Source organism: Phyllostomus hastatus, unplaced genomic scaffold (assembly GCF_019186645.2).
Source record: "Phyllostomus hastatus isolate PE091 unplaced genomic scaffold, TTU_PhHast_1.1 phas_contig_80, whole genome shotgun sequence".
Taxonomy (NCBI): Eukaryota; Metazoa; Chordata; class Mammalia; order Chiroptera; family Phyllostomidae; genus Phyllostomus; species Phyllostomus hastatus.
In genome coordinates, this window is record NW_025333960.1 from 6,413,228 (window position 1) to 6,433,286 (window position 20,059).

At 43.5% G+C, this 20,059-nt stretch overlaps 1 protein-coding gene and 1 pseudogene across 2 annotated transcripts in view; one reads left to right on the forward strand and one right to left on the reverse strand.

Moving 5' to 3' along the window:
• The window catches only part of IMPA2 (inositol monophosphatase 2), a 67,201-nt gene that overhangs the window by 29,643 nt on the left and 17,499 nt on the right, over positions 1–20,059 (reverse strand). For both annotated transcript variants that reach the window (XM_045850389.1, XM_045850391.1), the window contains 3 exons: positions 10,117–10,250; positions 2,812–2,916; positions 479–524 (listed from right to left, as the gene is read on the reverse strand). In XM_045850389.1, coding sequence (XP_045706345.1) covers positions 479–524; positions 2,812–2,916; positions 10,117–10,250 — 285 coding nt within the window. The remainder of the gene's footprint in view (positions 1–478; positions 525–2,811; positions 2,917–10,116; positions 10,251–20,059) is intronic.
• On the forward strand, positions 11,786–18,066 carry LOC123826292 (annotated as a pseudogene).

The following is a 20,059-nucleotide window of genomic DNA, read 5'->3' on the forward strand; positions in this document are numbered from 1 at the left end:
CTTTGTTGCAGGCCCTCTGATCTTGCTTAGTTCCAAGGTCCTATGGGAACCCTGAAACAGCCACATTCTCACACTAATAGCTAGAGGAAGATGAAGAATTAATGGAATATTGGGATTAAAAATGTCCTCCAAAAATAGGAGTTCTTTTTGTGTGTAACTAAATCACATGCCCCAGGGGTCAGATGGAGACTGACTTGGACAATTTGCTCAGAACTTCCTCTTCCACGACCATGTCAGAAAAAAAACATGGTAGAAACAAAGGCCGGCCACAGAGCCCCAAGCCTGCACACCTCCAAACTGGTTTGCATTTGTTTACTTTCTCATATTTGAAAAACACATGCTTGGACTTACTAGTCATGATTCAGGCACATGACAAAGAGAGCAAAACAGGAGTGCAGAGGTCGAAACCAAAAAAGAAGGTGACTAAATGAAACCTGAACTGGGGCCCCAGGGACCAAGAGCCCCACCCACCACGTACCTCTTGGTTTACAGCAAATCCAATGCTTACTGCCACGGTTGGAAATCTGCAAAGGAAAACAAAATGGTTTGCACTCTAAAACATATAAATGGCCTCTTGCAAAAACCTCTTGCATGCACTTAGGCGCCTCTGTGTGGCTGTGTCCTACCATCTCTCATGGCACAGAAGGAGCTTTCTAGTAAGAGCCATCTTACTATGGATGGCTTTGTTTTTTTAAAAAACTACTTCCCACAATTTTCACTAACTGCTTTCAAAACAAACAGGCTTAGCTGACCGTGTTGTAAGACAGCTGACCTTGAAAGAAAGTGATATTTCAAAAGTCATGCAAAATTGATGGAATTCAACAATGACCAAGTACCCAATTGAGAGGGACCATACAATAATAATCAACTTTCTGGTTCTCAGAGATCTAAAGGAACAGCCGAAACCTCCAAAAAGGCCAGACTCGTGTCCCAGGTGGAGTGAGGTGCCTCCCACCGCGGCAGGAGGTGACATCACAAGCCCCAGGGCGCAGCATCCACCCTCCCAGAGGATGGATGGGCCTGGGTGACAACAACAGCCCTTATCACCCTGTCTCTCCTGTGAGCACCCAAGCAACCAACAACAGGCATGAGCCACAGTGGTTGAAGGCTGGCTGTGATGTCACAGTTTGCCTGTGGTTTATTTTCTGATTTTATTGTTGCTACTCTGTGTTTTCAAAATAATCTTTCCTTGATGTGAAGATCATCAGAGCTTAACAAGTAGGAACAAGGAAAGGCTGGGTACTGCTAACCTACAGGAAACCAGTCATACACAGATCTGAGCCCTGACTGCTGAGGTGGCAGCTGTGTGACACTGTCACACATTGGTGGCTGGCTCACTGAGCAAGTATAGTTCTGACTCTCAGAGGAGCTCTCTCCCACTGGCTTTAGTCCCAACACTGCTGGACATAAGAACACACAGGTCCTATCTGAGCTGCAGTGGCCAAAGTCTTCTGGATGCCTTTAGGCCATGAGAATCACCTTGATGGTGTTCTGTAACTATAAGGGTCAGCAACACAGCTTGTTCTCCAACTGATGCTCATTTCCAAGTTGTCTCTCTGGCTCCATATTTCCCTTGGCCCTAGGGTCAGTGGATGTGTGGCCTTTACCACACCAAAGGGCTTGGCTGACTCTGTCCCCAATACCAGCATACTAGGATGGCAGATGAGACAGAAATAACAGGTGCTCCATCAGGCAAACACATTTAAGAGGGGAGACCTGTGATTCCACATAAACTCCCCAGGGAGTGTCAAGCTTTAGTTAAATTATAGTCTGGTGACACTGTTGCTGTCACCAGATGGCACTATTCAATTGCCTCAAAGGGTCACCTGTGTGGGCATGACTGACTGAATTAAGATAAACCACATTTAGAAAAGGGTGATGATTAACATGCTATATCAGAATTAGTTTACATAATTATATATACAAACATACTGTTTGCTGCAACATGTAAGAGAACAGTAACAACAGCGAGGACCCCATCATCTGGCTTTCATCACTTTAAGTGAAAAAAATGGAGCATTTCCTTGTCATCTATGGCAGGGGCTCTCAAAGTATGGCCCAGTAATGCAAATCCATGGGCTGTCCCAACCTACTGAATAGGGACCTGCAGATGGGCCAGGAACCTGTGCCAGCAGTCCTGGGGTTCTATGCATGTTCCCAAAGGAGAACCGGCCTCTGTGGAGACAACATTGCTTTCAATGCTGTCAGTCCTGGACAAGTGGGTATAGTTCCAACACCTGCTCCATTGGTCACAGCTTCTGGGACCATGTCCCTGTCACCTCCCCAGCTCTATAGCTCACTTTCCTTCCCCTACCTCCACTGGCCCCCCTGACTTCTCTAAAACTTCTGCTCTTTAGCTGCATCAATTCAGTCAGATTAGCCCTGACCAGCTTCTGATGGGTTCCTTGTCCTATTTCATGGTGACATGAGGTTTGCTCCTATTCTGAAGGTGGCTCTGGAATGTTACCCACCCCACATGCTCCTGTCTACACCTCACACTCTGGCAGCTGCTGGGCTCTACATGTTTCTTTCTAAACTTGCTTGCTTCTCCATAGATCCTTCTTAAGTCAACCCAACACAAAGACATATGGTTTTTAAACAAGTGAAGATTTCCTACATGTTCTGAGAGTTTCTCATAAATGGAAAACCTTATTTTAAAACTATCAAGACTTGATCACCTTTGTAATGAAACTATAAGCCTATTAGAGGTTTGCTTATATACTCCTGCCTCCAAAAATACTACTTTGGGAAAGACAAAGTCTTAGAGAACAGCTTAGGCACTAGAATGGGGTGACCTGTGCTTATGCTCACCTGTGCACGAAGTTGCAGGTGCCATCAATGGGGTCAACAATCCAGGTGGGGCTAGGGGTGAGCACGCACTTGGCCCCTGCAGCTGCAGCCTCTTCTGCAATGAACCTGTGGTGGGCAGGAGCTCAGCCTGAGAAAACGCACCAAGAACTCAAGACAAAGCACTTCAAACTGCTTCCAGTCCCGTCAAAGACAAAGCTGACACAGTAAAGAGATTTCCTTATAATTTTCCAGGTCAAGCAGAGGCAGAGTCTATAAGACTTATCTGTGTTTCCATCTGTCTGCTAGTTTTCTGACTCAGCAGGATTTAGAAAATGTAAAGTGACACCTTGATGTAGGAGTTTTGGAGAAGCATCAGGGAGGTGTGAGTGGGCTAGGTAATAAAGAAATACAAGAATGAAAAACCCTGGGAAGATCTCGTAAAGCAATGCTAACTCTGTTTTAATTTTAGTCTGGAGAAGAGAAGGCCAAAGACACGACAAGGAAGAACATGAACAGCAGCCTCAGAGCAGGGCCCAAGCTCCATTCCTCCCACCAGTAGTACTATAGTAGTAGTGTCTGGGGAAGACAGTCTTGCTGGTTCTGAGGTGTTAATTGCCACCTAGAGCTGATTCTTCCCAGGTCTCTATCCAGCTGGCCTCTCCTGAACTGCAGAAAAGGTGACAATTGTACCTGTGCCCACCATCCTTCACCAGGTGGGCTCAATGGGAGCTGACAATTTTCCACAGAGGCCCTCTCCACTCTGGCCTCTGGCCCACGGGCCTGGGGTAGACTGTCCCACAGGGTACTTCTGCCCCTTGGGAACTCAAAGGAGAGGAGGAAGTGGGAGAATGAGGTTATGATTATTGCCCTATCCCTCCCTTTTTAGGTCCCTTACTCACCATCCCTAGCAGTCCACACATGTGCATCCTAGCCACAGACCTAAGCACCATCCTGCACCAGGTACAGCAGGCCCATCCCTTGCCCCTCCTTTGTAATTAGTCCTCTGTGGTCCAAGCCTCCTAAAACCACACTCATGGGAGCGGGTCATCTACTTCCTATTAGGAACCTGGATAAAACAACCAACATCTTGAATCAGCCTGCACAGAAGAGTGCTCCTGGCTGTCCTCAGTCATGTCTGCCTCAACAAAGGCACCACCAAAGACCCAGTTCTTCCCTCCTGTCCTTCTCCCTCCTCTAGACATCCGCACAGGCTCAGCTCAGCATGGCAAGGGTTACTCAGGCACTGGTAAGTGCATCACAGCCGACATCCACAAGCTGGGGTCCCACAAAGCTGGCTACTACTTATGCCCCCAGAACTGTTCTCAGGAGGAAAGAGCATATTCTATCTAAATCAAATAAGACAGTGCTTGGCACGCAACAATGTTCAGTATGTGTTCCTAACTGTCACAGAGCCAGGTTCACCAAGGGTGGGGCTCCTGCCCTGCACTATCATGCCACCAGGGCCTGGTCCGTGGCAGGTGTCAAGCAAACCTTTGTTTTATGTGTGAATACGAGGCCCTCCTGAGAGGTCCTCCATTAGCATCTCATGAAATACCCATGTTTTTACTAAGATGGGGACACTGAGTGAGAAAAAATGCTTCATGTCCTACTGCTGGCATTTGGTGTACTGTCAGTCATGGTCATCAGCCAGCTGCTTAACCCCTGATGTCGGAGGCTAAGAGGTCAGAGTGCTGGGCAGGACACTCCCTCCCTTCCAGCATTCCTAGAAATCACTTTTTCCAGAGGGGCCATGTGTCCTAAGATTTGTCATCAATGGACTTGCAGATGAGATTGACATCATATTGTTAATAAAAAGACTAAAATGGAAACCTCTGTAACTGCTCTAGCCAATCCAATAGCCACTAGCTACCTATGGCTGTTTAAATTTAAATAATTTAAAATAAATAGAATTTAAACAATTAAAGTCTGTTCCTTAGTCTCTCTAGTCACATTTCAAGTGCTCACTAGTCACATGGGCTTGAGGCTATCACAGTGAAAAGTGAAGATAGAACATTCCTGTCTTCACAGAAGTTCTGTAGGTCCTCAGGGTTGTCCTATCTGTCGTGCTCTATAATGAGAATAAGTACCTTGCATTCTAATATCACTTCTCAGTCAATTACAGTGCTGTCATATGCACTGTTAATTCACTGCTCCCCAACAACTCTGGAACTACCACTTCCATTTCAAAGATTTATGAAATTCATGCTCTATATGCACAGTCATCTAGCCCCCTCATCTTATAGATAAAGTATATAGAAATGCATCAGAGTATATGATGAGTGTATACATATCATCTTCAGGTTGGTGCTTCCCCCTTCTTTTCCCTGTGGTCTTATAGAGAAACCCATGTAGGAACAACCAAAGCACTGAGATTGGGGGGCACTGACTGAGACACCTGAGAAATTCATGCCCTGAAAAATAGCAGCTGTGCAGGAAATTGGTCAAGTACCATCTGCCCCCAGAAGCTTACAGTCTAGAGTGCAATCAGAGACAGTGGGTGCTGGTTACCTGCTTCCGTCTGCTCAGTGTCCCCTCCTCCTGCTGGGAAGTGCTTCCCTACCATCACCTCCCTCCATGGGCTGTTGGATCCTTTGCTCATATAATCTAGGCAGGCAAGTCCAAATGGAAGAAATGGCATGGTGAAAGACATGAAGCAGTTCAAGGAGCCATGCTGGGTGGGGTGAGGCCAGGCAGTGACACTGGAACTCCTGGCCATAGCAGAAGCATACACACGTGATACACACAAAGAATCACTCCACTTAGCTGATGATTAAACATGGTATTAGCTGTGCCAGTTTCCTTGTCCAAAGTCTTAAGGACTTGAATCTATTTTGAATGTCTCCTTTTGTAGTGAAATGATTTTTTCCTGAAATGGCTTATGAATACATTCTTAAAGGGTCCACACCCTCAAAACACTTGGACCAAGTACCAAAGCTGAAATTGAGCATAAGTTCAATAAAGCAGTAAGAAAACATTACTAAGGTCAAGATGGGAATGGAAATGACTTACATGCAAAGATCAGTTTCCAGAAAACTAAGGAGGAATGTGGAGATTTTTTCTTTTTTGAAATTAAATGTGATTTTAGTGGGAAGCTGGTACCTATAAAAGGTAGAGGGGAAATTGCTGGGGTCTCCTGGGAAGAGGAAGGAAGAACATCTTGTGAGACTGATCTGATGATCTGAGCGTCAGAGAGCACGGTTGGCAGCACAAAGGCCATTCACCTGGCACACCAACAGGACTTCCTGTGACACACAGGGCCAAAGGGTCTGTTAGTTCATTAGCAAAATGTGTGGAATGCCATCTCTGGGGTTCACCAGGCAGCAATAACTCAAAGTGCCCTTACTGAGCCCTGAATATTTTTAGCAGTTGTTTATTCATGCCCAATAGTTCTTCTCTTTACCCAGCTGCCCGAGTGAAAGGAGATGAAAGGTGTATCAGTCACCTCCCTACCTGCTCTGTGCCTGTGGGTGGCATTCTGGGGCTGGGCCTCCTGGAAGCTAACATGGGTGTGGACCGTGTCCACTCTTGAGGCACTAAAAATACCTCATTGGTATGTGGGGAGGGATGTAGAGGTTTTATTCACTTAAATCTGACTGTCCTTGTGTGGAAAGTTAATACCATGGAATAGGAGAGAATATTTTTCAGCTCTTCACAGAGGGGGTGAGGACATTACCTTGGACAAATGGAAGTGAGAAAAGAAAAAGTGAGACCTTAAGAAGATCACTGGAACATCTACATAAAATCTGCAACACAAATAGAAAGAAACAATGCATGTAACTAAATTTGAGGAGCTCAAGGGCCACTTCATTAACCTATCTAATATATAAGAGGAAAATAACAAATGGGATATGGTTTGAAGTTTGGTAACAAATTGGAATGGTACATTCTGCTGTATAATTTAAATACTTGTGACTGATGACCAAGTGCATCTGGGGCTTTTCTTCCTGGTTATTTTCTCTGTGACAAGGTCAGGCCACTAGGGAGTCAATGTTCTTCAGCCTCATCTTCTCAGGCTGTAGTCCTCCCCACTCCCAGCACCTTAGCAGCACTGCTGCCCTGGACATGTGTACCCAGTGAAAAATACAGTGGGGACATGAAGGAAAGCAAGTGTTTAGCTGGCAGTGGGCTGGGAACATATTTTCTCCAAGTCCAGAACTGTGCTGGGCATACTGCAGGGCACAGGAGTCATGATGGACAGGCCCCATCCTGCCAAGTGGGGCTCAGACTAGGACAGAGCAGGCAGTTGTAGATACCAAGCAGCTCAAGCTGCTGTCCTTTGCCTGTGTCAACCCAGATAAAAGGGACAAGGAGAGGCATATAAACATATGGGTCAGTGATGCTACTGCATATTTTCAAAGTTGCAAAACTTGGATTTAAATTAAAATCAACTGAAAACAAGTTTGAGAATCCAACATGGGCAGGCCTGGATGGAGAATGTGGAACTCTCAACCTTCATCTACCTACTGGTTTGCTTGCTGGCATTACCACCATATGTCAGCATTGGTGCAGGAACCACAGGGCTGACCTTGGTGGGTCTCTCATTCCCAGGTGAGGAGTTTGAGACCCTGGGAAGCAGGTGATTGCCAAAGCTGGTGCAGAAGCAAGTTTAAACCTTAATAATGTTTGATTCAGTCTATGCCTGTTCAGATCAGAAACCCAGACTTTGGATTGCATGAATGAGTAAAATAAAATAATAAACCAGGGAGCCTACATCAGGTAGTTAAAACAAAAGAGTTGTTGGAATCTATCTTTAATATTCTTTCATGAAAGACTGAAAATAAGGACATAAATTCAGAATGAAAGTCCTTCCTAAGAAAGGTCGATAGGCAAACTTCTGCTAACACATTGTTTAAGGAATATATTGAAATACTGTGAATGCAGAAAAATTACAATGTACTATTTTATGACATGAACACAATTTTTCCCATCATAAATTTGTCTATGATCTAAAACATAATTAAATGCCAACATTTCTGATACTTTCCTTTTAAATCCTAGTCTTTGGCAAAAACCAAACTTGACCCTAGATATGTTGAAAAATTATTCCATCTAATTTGAATTTTCTAGACAAACTAAGCAGAGAATAGAACAGCAACATCCAGCCTTCAGCCTGTCCCAGCACTGCCCTCAGAGCAGAGAAGAAAGTGGTAAGAAAAAGCCAGGGGCTGACCACAGGCCAGCACATCTCTGCCCTCATGCCTGGGTGGTATGAGTTTGTGGACTGCAGTTTGGGAACCACTTCCCTAAATCACTGATTTCTGGTTAGGTGTGTGTATTTGCACCCCCCAGGGCTTTTCAGAAATGGAGGCTTGGCATTAGCCAGTTGGAGATGCTCCTAGATGAGCCTGTTGAACACTCTAGTGAGGTACTCTGCTCTGGGTAGATGGTTTTCCAAAGGGGCTTTGGAGCCCAATGGTCCCCTGGTGACTGTGAGGCTGCCAAGTGGAGGTGGGAGAAGCTGCATTCACCCATATTCTGTAATACACAGCAATATTTAAATTTACCTTGTGAAAATGGAATCCAGACCCCATCTTGACACAATGGTGAATCCAAACCACTAGCAACTGCTGTCAACACATACAATAGGGCATGTAATTTCAGAATTTTGTTTGTCACATACTATAATGGGATTGAAAACTGCCAGAGCCCCGATAATGCCTTTATACCTAGTTTGCCATGACCTCAAGCTCTTTACCAGGACCCCACATAGCCAACCCAGCCGACTTCATTTCTGTCATAGCCAACTGGACCAATCCCACTGAAATCTCAAGAACCAAAATAATTCCTCAACCAGAAACAGCAGGCTGGTTGCCATAGCTTTTTTTCTCTCAAAAAATAAAAGCAAACTATATGATTCTTTTGACATTGCCATTTAATTTAGACTTTAAAAAGTCAAGAGATTATAAACATTTTAGAGCTTATAAAAACTGCAACAGCCCTGGCTGGGTAGCTCAGTTGGTTGGAGTGTTGTCCCAATACATCAGGTTGTGGATTTGATCTCCAGTCATACAAGAAGCACATACAAGAAACAACCAATTAATACATAAATAAATGAAACAGCAAATCGATGTTCCTCTCTCTGTTTCTCTCTCCCTTTCTCTATCTCTCTAAGATCAATCAAGAAAAAAATTATAATGGATGTCAGAGATCCTGACTTCACACAGCATAAGGAAATATGAAATAACAGATACTCAAACACAAAGGCTATCAACAAAAGAAAATAAATACAACCCACTGGCAGAGAGAATTCTGAAGGGAGAGGTGATGACCCTGAGATAACCTAACCAGTTAGAAGAAAACAGCAGGAGAAAAAGGAACTAAGTTGAACACTACCTTGTCCTTTCCTTCAACTAATCATTCAGAGGGAAAAAAAAGTCTACTGTGCCTACCCCTCCACTAGATGGCTGCTGAGGGAGATGGCCTTAGATATTTCTGCTGTATATGTACATTGAAATGTGGAATCTGACCACTGTAGTGATCTATATCCAGAAATCCAATACCTGGTATTCTAGTTTTAGCAATTCTCCACAAGAAAGGAAAGAGACCCTTTGCACCCAAGGCAGTGGTTTCCAAAGTCTGTCCTGTGGAACTCTGGGAGTGACAGAGAGACTTGAGAAGCCCCTCAGAGGTCAAGGAGAGTCTTCTGGGACCTATGGCTTCCTGGGAACTAGATGCCAAATGCTGTGTAAATATTTGAGTTTTTCAAATATTGAGGAAAACATTTGTAATTGGCACTGGATTCTCTACACGGTGACTTCAAAAATGTTAAGAACTTCTCTAGAGAAGAGGGTGGGGTCCTCATAAAGACCTAGGGGTGAAGAGCAGCCTTCCCTGTGGCTTGCTGTGGCCTGGCGAGGAGACTGCATCACTGCACACCAACAGGGGCACACCAGCAGTAGGTGGGCCTGGGGCCCACACAGCTGACAGCGCCATTCAGGGTCACATCATCAGCATACCTGTGTGGCACCACCCAGCAGACATGGGCTGCCAGGGAACGTTACTGCTCTAGCTCCCTCCAGAGATAGTGCTAAGTGGCAGAGGGGAGCAGAGTTCTTCCCTGAGCATGTGTTGTGGAAAGTGAAGCCTTTTCAGTATTTGTAAGGTAATGCAGTGACATGAGGGTTATCAAGATAATACTAAAAAGAATGAAAACAAGGGTCAGTTTGTTTACCATGCAATCAAAATATCAGGGGGCATACTGTGAGGCTTCCGTGTTGAGGTCTGTCCCCACTGAACAACAGCACAGCCTCCCCAAGTTACACCCTGGGTTTCTTTATGAATGTGGCACCATGTGCCTGGGTTGTTTTCCCCAAGGAATATACTTACCTGTGTGAAGGAAAATTCTTCTGCAGCTCAGAAATAATTAAATCTTCCACAAGGTGATCTGTTTCTGTCACAAGATCTGCAGCTGATGTTTTTGTTGAGACATGTTTTTCCTCAGAAAGGGCTTTTCTGATGATCTGGAATAAATGTCCAGGAGGGTAGGTTAAACTGACAAGTATCCTCTTGTCCCAGACAAAGGAACTCTGCCCTCCCGTGGGGCCAGCTCTGACTTTGGAGGGCACTAGGGAGAGCCAATGGGTGTGGGCATGTAGACCACTCACTCCTACCATCACTGACAGGCCCTCAGGGCTTAATGTTACACTTAAGCCTTTCTATTTGGGTCTCTACTGAGCCTTAATTACCTGATATTCTTTTTATAAGAATGACAGACCCATTTGTTGTAATTATTTGATCTACCTTTGAAACAATTTTTCTTTGAAGAAAAACAATGTTTGTGAAGAGCATGAAACTTCATCCAACGTAAGATGATGTAACATAACTTTGATGCAAAGGGTCCCATTAATTTGAAAACTTAGTGTAAAAACTTATTTTCCCTAATTCACTTTGTGAATCACATGAAATGGAATATGCTCTTGCATCCAGATTACAAAGGTTCAGACTGAGAAGCCTGGGAAAGCTAAAATGTACTTGAAGAACATGAAGACTCTATCTCCCTGCTGCTCTGGGTAAGGGCATTATTGACCATCCAAGAGAACTCACACAGAAACTAGCTTTGATGCCAGTGGCCTCCCTGAGCCCTCAGGGCTGAGCTCACAGGCAAGCTCTGCAGATGTGCTGTCTGCCAAGCACATCCTGTTTAAAGGTACTGTGGCTAAATATAGGGCCCAGGAATGGAGGGCCCCTGACCTCTACTACCTCCTGCCCAGCCTAATCTGGTTCCAGGAACGCCTGGAAACCAAACAGGACAGAACAGGAGGGCAGGTAGAGTGGTTAATCAGTCATAGGATGCTTCAAAGAGGTCCATTCTAGTTTGTAAAATCAAAACCACCTATTCCAGCTCAGGCCTTTCTTGTAATTTCTGTCCTTACCATGATGACAAAGTTAGAATACCTAAATACGACATTAGACCTCTCCTCCAAAACTGGACATTACCCCAACACCCTGCATTTCTTTCTAAAGCACCTCAATCACTCAGCTTCCCAGACTTGACATCTTTTGCCCATCACGACACTCATTCTCCTACTTAAGCATTTCCTGATAATTTTTTCTTGTCCAGCCTGCATTATGTACTAAAGAAACTAAAGAGGAGGGCAGGCAGAGATTCATGCAGAAGTTTGCAGATAGCAGATGCTCACGTGGAATTTTAAAGGTTAAGCAGGAGAACCTTCTAGACATTGAGAGCAGTCCCTCCTCTTTTCTCACAGTAGTCTCCTGTCCTACTACTGGCCCAAATACTGAGCCTAGACAGGTTTTGTGTGTTTTTTCCCCCATCTTAGTTGTAAAGATAACAGATATGGATCATAGAAAATTTGTAGTATAATGTATTTTGCACAGGCAGACATCTTGTGGCTATGTCATGTGTGCGCCTGAGTCTGCACAGGCAGTGTGCGACAAAGAGACAACCTTCCTTGCCACCAGGATAATCAAGAGTTTTGGCCAGATGTTTGAGTACACACTGACAGAGGAAGGAGCCAGATCCAAAGCTCCGACTATGGTGCTGAAACAGATTAATAAGGAACTTAGTGATGTGGCCCATGACCCTCCAGCACAATGTTCTGCAGGTCCAGTTGGGGACAGTAAGTTTTCCTTTTTTTAGTGTATCATTGGCAAACCACAATTATGGGACCTAACAGCAGCCCACATCAAAGCAGTCTATTCTTTCTGACAATTCATTTTCCTACAGACTACTCCTTCAAACCACCTAAGGTTGCATTTACAAGAATTTATCATCCAAATATTAACAGTAATGGCAGTATATGTCTCAATATTCTAAGATCTAAGTAGTCTCCTGGTTTAACTATTTCTAAAGTTCTTTTATCCACTTGTTCACTGCCATCTGATCCAAACCTAGATGATCCCCTAGTGCCAGAGACTGCACAGATCTATAAAACAGACAGAGATAAGTACAATAGCACATCTCGGGAATGGATTCAGAAGTATGCCATGTGTTGCTACCTTTCAGTCAGAATAACCTGCATTATAGCTGGAATAAACTTTAAACTGCTGTTCCTTTTTCGATCTTCTTATCTGGCTGTTCCCCTATCAGACCTCATCTTTTTAATTTTTTGTTTACCTCCCTCCATTAATTCACATGCTCATCTGAGAAGACTTAAGTTCTTCCAGCTTCGGACAGTAACTGCTTTTAGAAACTGTAGTTACAAGAGAGCAGTTGCTCACGATTCAGAATTTTTAAAAAATGGAGCATGTGTATTATGTGGCCAGTGTCTTCACTCTAACTTGATTATGAGAGTGAAACCATTCCTCACTGCCCTAACACGCTGAAGAAGTCACCTGAGGGGGAGGGAGATGGATGCTCAGTTGTCGCATCAAAGGAAGCAGTATTGTTCTAGCAGCATTCATTCTTTTTTAAAAAATATATTTTATTGATTATGCTATTATAGTTGTACCATTTTTTTCTCCCCTTTACTCCTCCCCCCGCCCCCACCTTCATTGTCCCACCTTTGCTCACGTCCATGGGTCATATATGTAAGTTCTTTGGTTTCTCCATTTCCCATACTATTCATAAACTCCTCCTATTTTGTACCTACCATTTATGCTTCTTATTCCCTGTACCTTTTAACCCCATTCTCCCCTCTCCTCCCTGCTGATAACCTTCCATGTGATACATATTTCTGTGAATCTGTTCCTGTTCTAGTTTGCTTAGTTTTTTTTTTTTTTTTTTTTTTAGGTTTGGTTGTTGATAGTTGTGAGTTTGTTGTCATTTTATTGTTCATATTTTTGATCATCTTCTTTTTCTTAGATAAGTCCCTTTAACATTTCATTAATAAGCGCTTAGTGATGAAGAACTCCTTTAAATTGACCTTACCTGGGAAGCACTTTATGTGCCCTTCCATTCTAATTGATAGCTTTGCTGGAGAGAGTAATCTTGGATGTAGGTCCTTGCCTTTCATGACTTGGAATACTTCTTTCCAGTCCCTACTTGCCTGCAGTTTCTTTTGAGAAATCAGCTGATAGTAGCAGCATTAATTCTTGTTTAAGCCTTCCACTGCTGAGAACTGAGGTTACATGATATACTTTATGCTCGTAACTGATGTGGCTGAGGAACTGGTATTGCATTTATAGCATCAGAACAGAAAATGTGATGTATTTTATGAATGTCAATAAAGGGATAATCTGTTCTTGTTCCATAGAGAATGGAAATTGGAAGTAAAACACCCTTTTATTCCAAAATAGGGTCTCAAACATTTTGTAACTTTCATTTAAATTGTTAGGAGACTTGGAGCTATTAGTTAATCCATCTTCCAATATACTATTTAGTAGAGCACTGAATAAAACACGCAGGTCATCAATGAATGAGTGATAAACTAATAGCTCTGCTAGTAATTGTTTTATTTTTCTTCAATAAAGTTACATAAACCAATGAGTTAGCTACCTGGATTAATCAGTATGGGAAACAATCTTTTGTAAATACAAAACTCTTTTTGTATATATTGTTGATATTTGCTTCATTGTTTAATATCAAATGATAATGTAAAGCTCAAAAGACTGAATATTTTGCCATGTTCAGTTAAAAGTGTCCACTCTGTTACAGGTTGATACATTGATTGACTTGATGTATACAACATTAAGAAACTATGCGGGTAGTGTAGCTTTAGTATGCTGCACATGATACCAGCAACCCTGGAGTTCATAGTTGGACTTGGAGCCCAGCAGTTTGGAACAAGTATATGGAGTTTAGAAAATTTATTTTCCAGATGTGGTGCCCATCTAAGTTTTTTCTCTTGTACAGTTGACAGCTAAAAAATCATAACATGGGAGTAATAGCAGGTTTAAATTTACAAAATAAAGTAGTTTTGGTGTGGGGGGAAAAAGAGAAAGCACATAGCAGTCACACATTAACCAAAGACAGTCTCTTTCATATTTCTGTGCCAGCCCTCAGAGGCCTTCCTGTTCCTTCTATTTGCAACATCCTGTTCATTGCTGTCAGGTTCATCTCCTTAAAACACCAATTTGCACATAGATTTATTTACCACCAATTAAACCTCCATTGGTTCCTTGTTTATAAATACCAAACTCCTCAAATCTAGCTCATATAGAACCTGCCCCATCCTCCAGGAATCCCTAAATTTTGAGCTAGTCCAGACTTCCTGTCCATAGATCACTTGCAGTAAGCTCGTACCTTGTATTGCAGTTCAGTGATATGGGGTGGGGGTGGGGGGCGGGGGAGAGTATATGTGTTGTGTGGTTTATGTGTGTATGTGTGGGGATGTATGGTGTATATATGAGGGTTTATGTAGTATGTTGGGGGAATACGTGGTGTGTAGGTGGGGTACATATATGTGGTACATGTGTATGTATGGTTTATATGTGCTTGTGAGGTTGTTGTGTGTATAGATATTTGCATATATATATGGTTAGAAATTGAGAGAAATACACTCTGAACAGAGGATATGCTATCAGAGCTTATCGAATATTAATGTGCATGAATCACCTAGGATCTTTTTGATATGAAGTTTGTGGTTGAATAGGTATGGGTTTTGAGGTCTGAGATTTGCATTTCTGAAAAGTTCTGTAGCAACCCTGATGCTGGGGCCACACTTGAGTAGCAGGGACTAGAGCAGGTTCTGAGTGAGGAGGGTACTCAGAAGGCTGGGATGTTCTGGGATGGCATGTGAGTCCTGGGGCCTCCACCCTGAGAGGATAAAAGCTTAATTTTCACCTACCCTATCCCACATGTATTCCTATACCCTGATCCCATATAATTCAAGATCATGATTCCAACCCTCCACCCGGTGGTTTCTATGTAGAAGCTGGATTGAGAATTTTTATTTTTTAAGATGTATTTGATTATGCTATTATAGTTGTCCCATTTCCCCCCTTTATTCCCCTTGGCCTTGCACAACCCCTCCCACCCACATTCCCCACCTTTAGTTCATGTCCCTGAGTCACACATATAAGTTCTTTGGCTTCTACATTTCCTACACTATTCTTAACCTCCCCCTGTCTATTTTCTACCTATTATTTATGCTACTTATTCTCTGTACCTTTCCCCGCTCTCTCCCCCTTCTACTCCCCTGCTGATAACTCTCCATGTGATCTCCATTTCTGTGAATCTGTTCCTGATCTAGTTGTTTGCTTAGTTTGTTTTTGTTTTAGGTTTGGTTGTTAATAGCTGTGTTTGCTGTCATTTTACTGTTCTTATTTTTTATCTTCTTTTTCTTAGATAAGTCCCTTTGACATTTCATAGAATAAGGGCTGAGTTATGATGAACTCTTTTAACTTGACTTTATCTGGAAAGCACTTTATCTGCCCTTCTATTATAAATGAAAGCTTTGCTTGAGAGAGTAATCTTGGATATAGATCCTTACCTGTCATGACTTGGAATACTTCTTTCCAGTACCTTCTTGCCTGCAAGGTTTCTTTTGAGAAATCAGCATACAATCTTATGGGAACTCCTTTGTAGGTAACTCTCTCCTTTTCTCTTGCTGCTTTTAAGATTCTCTCCTTATCTTTAATCTTGGGTAATGTAATTATGATGTGCCTTGGCGTATTCCTCCTCGGGTCCAACTTCTTTGGGACTCTCTGAGCTTCCTGGAAGTTTATTTCCTGTGCCAGATTGGGGAAATTCTCCTTCATATTTGTTCAATTAAGTTTTCAATTTCTTGTTCTTCCTCTCTCCCTCTGGTACCCCTATGATTTGCATGTTGAAACGTTTAAAGATGTCCTGGAGGTTCCTAAGCCTCTCCTCATTTTTTGAATTCTTATTTCTTCATTGTGTTCTGGTTGAATGTTTCTTTCTTCTGGTCCACATCGTTGATTTGAGACCTGGTTTTCTTCCCTTCACTGTTGGTTCCCTGTGCATTTTCCTTTATTTCACTTAGCATAGCCTTCATTTTTTTATCTAATTTGTGGCCATATTCAACCAATTCTGTGGGCATCCTGATTACCAGTGTTTTGAACTGTGCATCTGATAGGTTGGCTCTCTTCATTGCTTAGTTGTGTTTATTCTGGAGCTTTGATCTGTTCTTTCATTTGGGCCTTTTTTTTTTTGTCTCTGCACGCCTGCTACATAGTAAGCAGCGGAGCCTTAGGTGTTCACTAGGGCAGGGCAACCCACATTGCTGCACTGTGATGCTGTATGTGGGGGAGGGGTCTGAGAGGGAACAATGCTACTTGCTCTGCTCTCTGCCAGTTTTCAGTCATTTCCCCAGCTACCCACAGGCAAATTGTGCCCTTCTGGGTGCTGATTCCCTGGTGCATGGGCTTGTATACATTCTAGGACCCTGTTGGTCTCTCCAGTGAACTCTCCTGTGAGGCTGGGATTTTCTCCCGCTGCTACCTCAACCTCCACAGGTGTTTTTCAACCAGAGGCTTTGAGGCTTTATTTCCCCACACTGGAACCCTGGGTTGTGTGGTCTGTATTGCTCTCAAGTTGTTCCTCCCGGTTTCTCTGCATGAAAATGTGGGACCGCCCAGACCAGAATCTGCTCCCTTACTGGGCTCACCAGCCACAGGTGCAGCCTTGCCCACCCCGGTCTGCCAGCAGCTGCCTTGCTGCAAGTCCTCTCTGCCCAGCTGCCCATCTCCACCCCTCCTACCGGTCTGGATGAATATTTCTTCTTTAGCTCCTTGGTTGTTGGACTTCCATACAGTTCGATTTTCTGTCAGTTCTGGTTGTTTTTTGTTTTTAAATTTGTTGCTGTACTTCTTTTGGTTGTGTGAGGAGGCACAGTGTGTCTACCTATGCCTCCATCTTGGCCGGAAGTCCCTGGATTGAGGATTTTTAAACATATATCAGCTTATATCATTTAAATGCTAGAACTACCCAATGGCTTCCCATTGATCTTAGAACAGATCCCACATGAGGTCCTCACCACCTGCCAATCTCACCTCCCAAAGGCCACCTGCATACTTGCTCTCCTTCTGCCACTCTGGTTTTCTGGACCATCACAACCAAATTTGTTTCTGTCCCAGTGACTCTGTGTTTTCTGGTTCTTCTGTCTGGAATTCTTTGCCATCTAAAGTCATCTTGTTTCATGGTTGATGAAATGACTCTCCCCACTGGCACATGAGCTCAGGGAGAACAGGGTTCACTTTCTTTTGTTCCCTGCCACACCCCTAGCATCTAGAATTGTACCTGGCACAGAACAGGTGCACAAAATTCTTTGAATCAAGAATAAAAAACACATCAGACTACTTGAATAGATTTGTACCCTTTATCCAACTGGACCACTCATGTTTGTGTGAATAATAACCACCTTGGTCTTTTTGTTTCCTTTCATTGTGTTTTTTTTTTGGTTGTCCTGTTAACAAGTCCTATTGTGCTTGAAGTCTGCCATCCTCTAGCCTCCACCAGCTAGTCCTACCTCTTGGCGCCAGCCCAAATCTGCTTTATAGCACTCAAGTCCATTCTCCACACCACAGCCAGAAGAGTTTGCTAAAACTCTGATCTTAATCATGGGTCTTCCCAGCATAAAGCACTTCAAGGCTCTCTGTTACACCAAGGATAAAGTCAAAACCACAGTGAAAGTGGCATGCAATGGTTTTTCAGAGTTGGTCTTATAGCAGGCAATTTGACCTCAAATAGCCAGTCTCCCCCTCTTCCTGTTAGCAACATAAGCCCCAAGTTTAGGAAGGCGCAGAGCTACCTCAACAATTTGTACCTCTCTGCCTCTTGTGCAGGTAGGTGTGATTAAGTTCTGTGTAAGAGTATGTGAATGGATGTATGTACAATTCTGAGTCACATTCTTAAAAGGGCACTGCTTATACTCCATTTCCTTTTGTTGTTTTACCCTTTAGGAACAGGTGTGAGGTGAGTGTGGCATTAAGAAGTCAGCTTTGGAGACTTCTGGCAAGAAGGAGGCATAGGTGGATGCACCGTACCTCCGCACACAACCAAGATTAGAACAACAACAATTAAGAGGCAGAATGACACCCAGAACTGACAGAGAATTTATCTGAATGGAAGTCGGACAGCCAAGAAGTTGAAGTAGACCCGTTCATCCAGGCCGGTAGGAGGGGCGAAGAGGAGCAGCCGGGTGCGGGTCACAGCATGGGTTGTGGCACAGAGAGCAGTGGGTGCATAAGGCATCTGGGGTGCACAAGATTGCAGTGGGTGGACCCTGAGTTCATAAGCGGCAGCTGGCAGACCCAGTGAGGTGGTGATTGTGGACCAGGGCAGAGCACGCAACCCAGGATCCCAGAGAAGGGACTGAGGTCCCAGGAGAACGGAGCTATCGCCATTGTTCCCTCCTGTCCCCATCCCCACATACAATGTCAAAATCTAGCGACTGGGGTGCCCAGCCCTGGTGAACACCTAAGGCTCCGCCCCTCACCGTAATGGGAGCGACCAGACCCCCCTCCCAAAAAAGAGAGAGAGAGAGAGAGAGAGAGAGAGAGAGAGACGTGTCTCAAACAGAAGAACAGATCAGTGTCCCAGGACTCATCCTTTTGAGCGACCAAGAAATAGCCAATCTATCAGATAAACAGTTCAAAACACCGGTGATCAGAAAGCTCACAGAATTGGTTGATTTTGGGCACAAATTAGATGAACAAATGCAGGTTACCATAAAAGAGATGAAGAAAGATGCATGGAGAACCAATAGTGAAGGGAAGGAAACTGGGACTCAAGTCAATGGAGTGGACCAGAAGGAAGAAAAAAAAAACCAAACAGGAAATTATGGAGAAATAAGAATTCAAAAAAATGAGGAGAAGCTTAGGAACCTCCAGGACATCTTTAAATGTTCCAACATCCGAATTATAGGGGTACCAGAAGGGGAAGAGGAAAAGCAACAGATTGAACACGTATTTGAACAAATAATAAAGGAGGACTTCCCCATTCTGGCAAAGGAAATAGACTTCCAGGAAATCCAGGAAGCTAGAGAGCCCCAAAGAAGTTGGACCCAAGGAGGAACATACCAAGGCACATCACAATTACATTAGCCAAGGTAAAAATGAAGGAGAGAATCTTAGGAGCAGCAAGAGATAAGGGGACAGTAACCTCCAAAGGAGTTCCCATCAGACTGTCAGCTGATTTCTCAAAAGAGATCTTACAGGCAAGAAGGGGATGGAAAGAAATATTCCAAGTCATGAAAGACAAGGACCTACATCCCAGATTGCTCTATCTAGCAAAGCTCTCATTTAGAATGGAAGGGCAGATAAAGTGCTTCTCAGATAAGGTCAAGTTAAAGGACTTCATCATCACCAAGCCCTTATTTTATGAAATGTTAAAGGGACTTATCTAAGAAAAGAAGATACAGAAAAAAACATGTATAGTAAAATGACAGCAAACTCACAATTATTAACAACCACACCTAAAGCAAAACCAAAAGAAACTAAGCAAACTAGAACAGGAACAGAACCACAGAAATGGAGATCATATAGAGGGTTAGCAACAGGGGAGTGGGAGGAGGAGAGAGGGGGAAAAGGTACAGAGAATAAATAGCATAGATTGTAGGTTGAAAATAGATAGGGGGAGGGTGAGAATAGTAAAGGAAATGTAGAAGCTAAAGAACTTATAAGTATGACACATGGACATGAGCAAAAGTGGGGATATGGGTGGGAGAGGGTATACAGGGTGGAGGGGAGTGAAGGGGGGAAAATGGGACAACTATAATAGCATAATCAATAAAATATATTAAACAAAGAAAAAAAAGAAGTCAGCTTTGGTCACGTGGAAAAAAAGAACATCCCCTTAGAGCAACAAGCAAAAATAAACCTGGGTCCCGAATGATTTTGTGAAGCAGAGGCCTTGCTCCCCAGATCTCTAAGTGTACTGCCATGGAAAAGAGAAGTAGATCTGCCT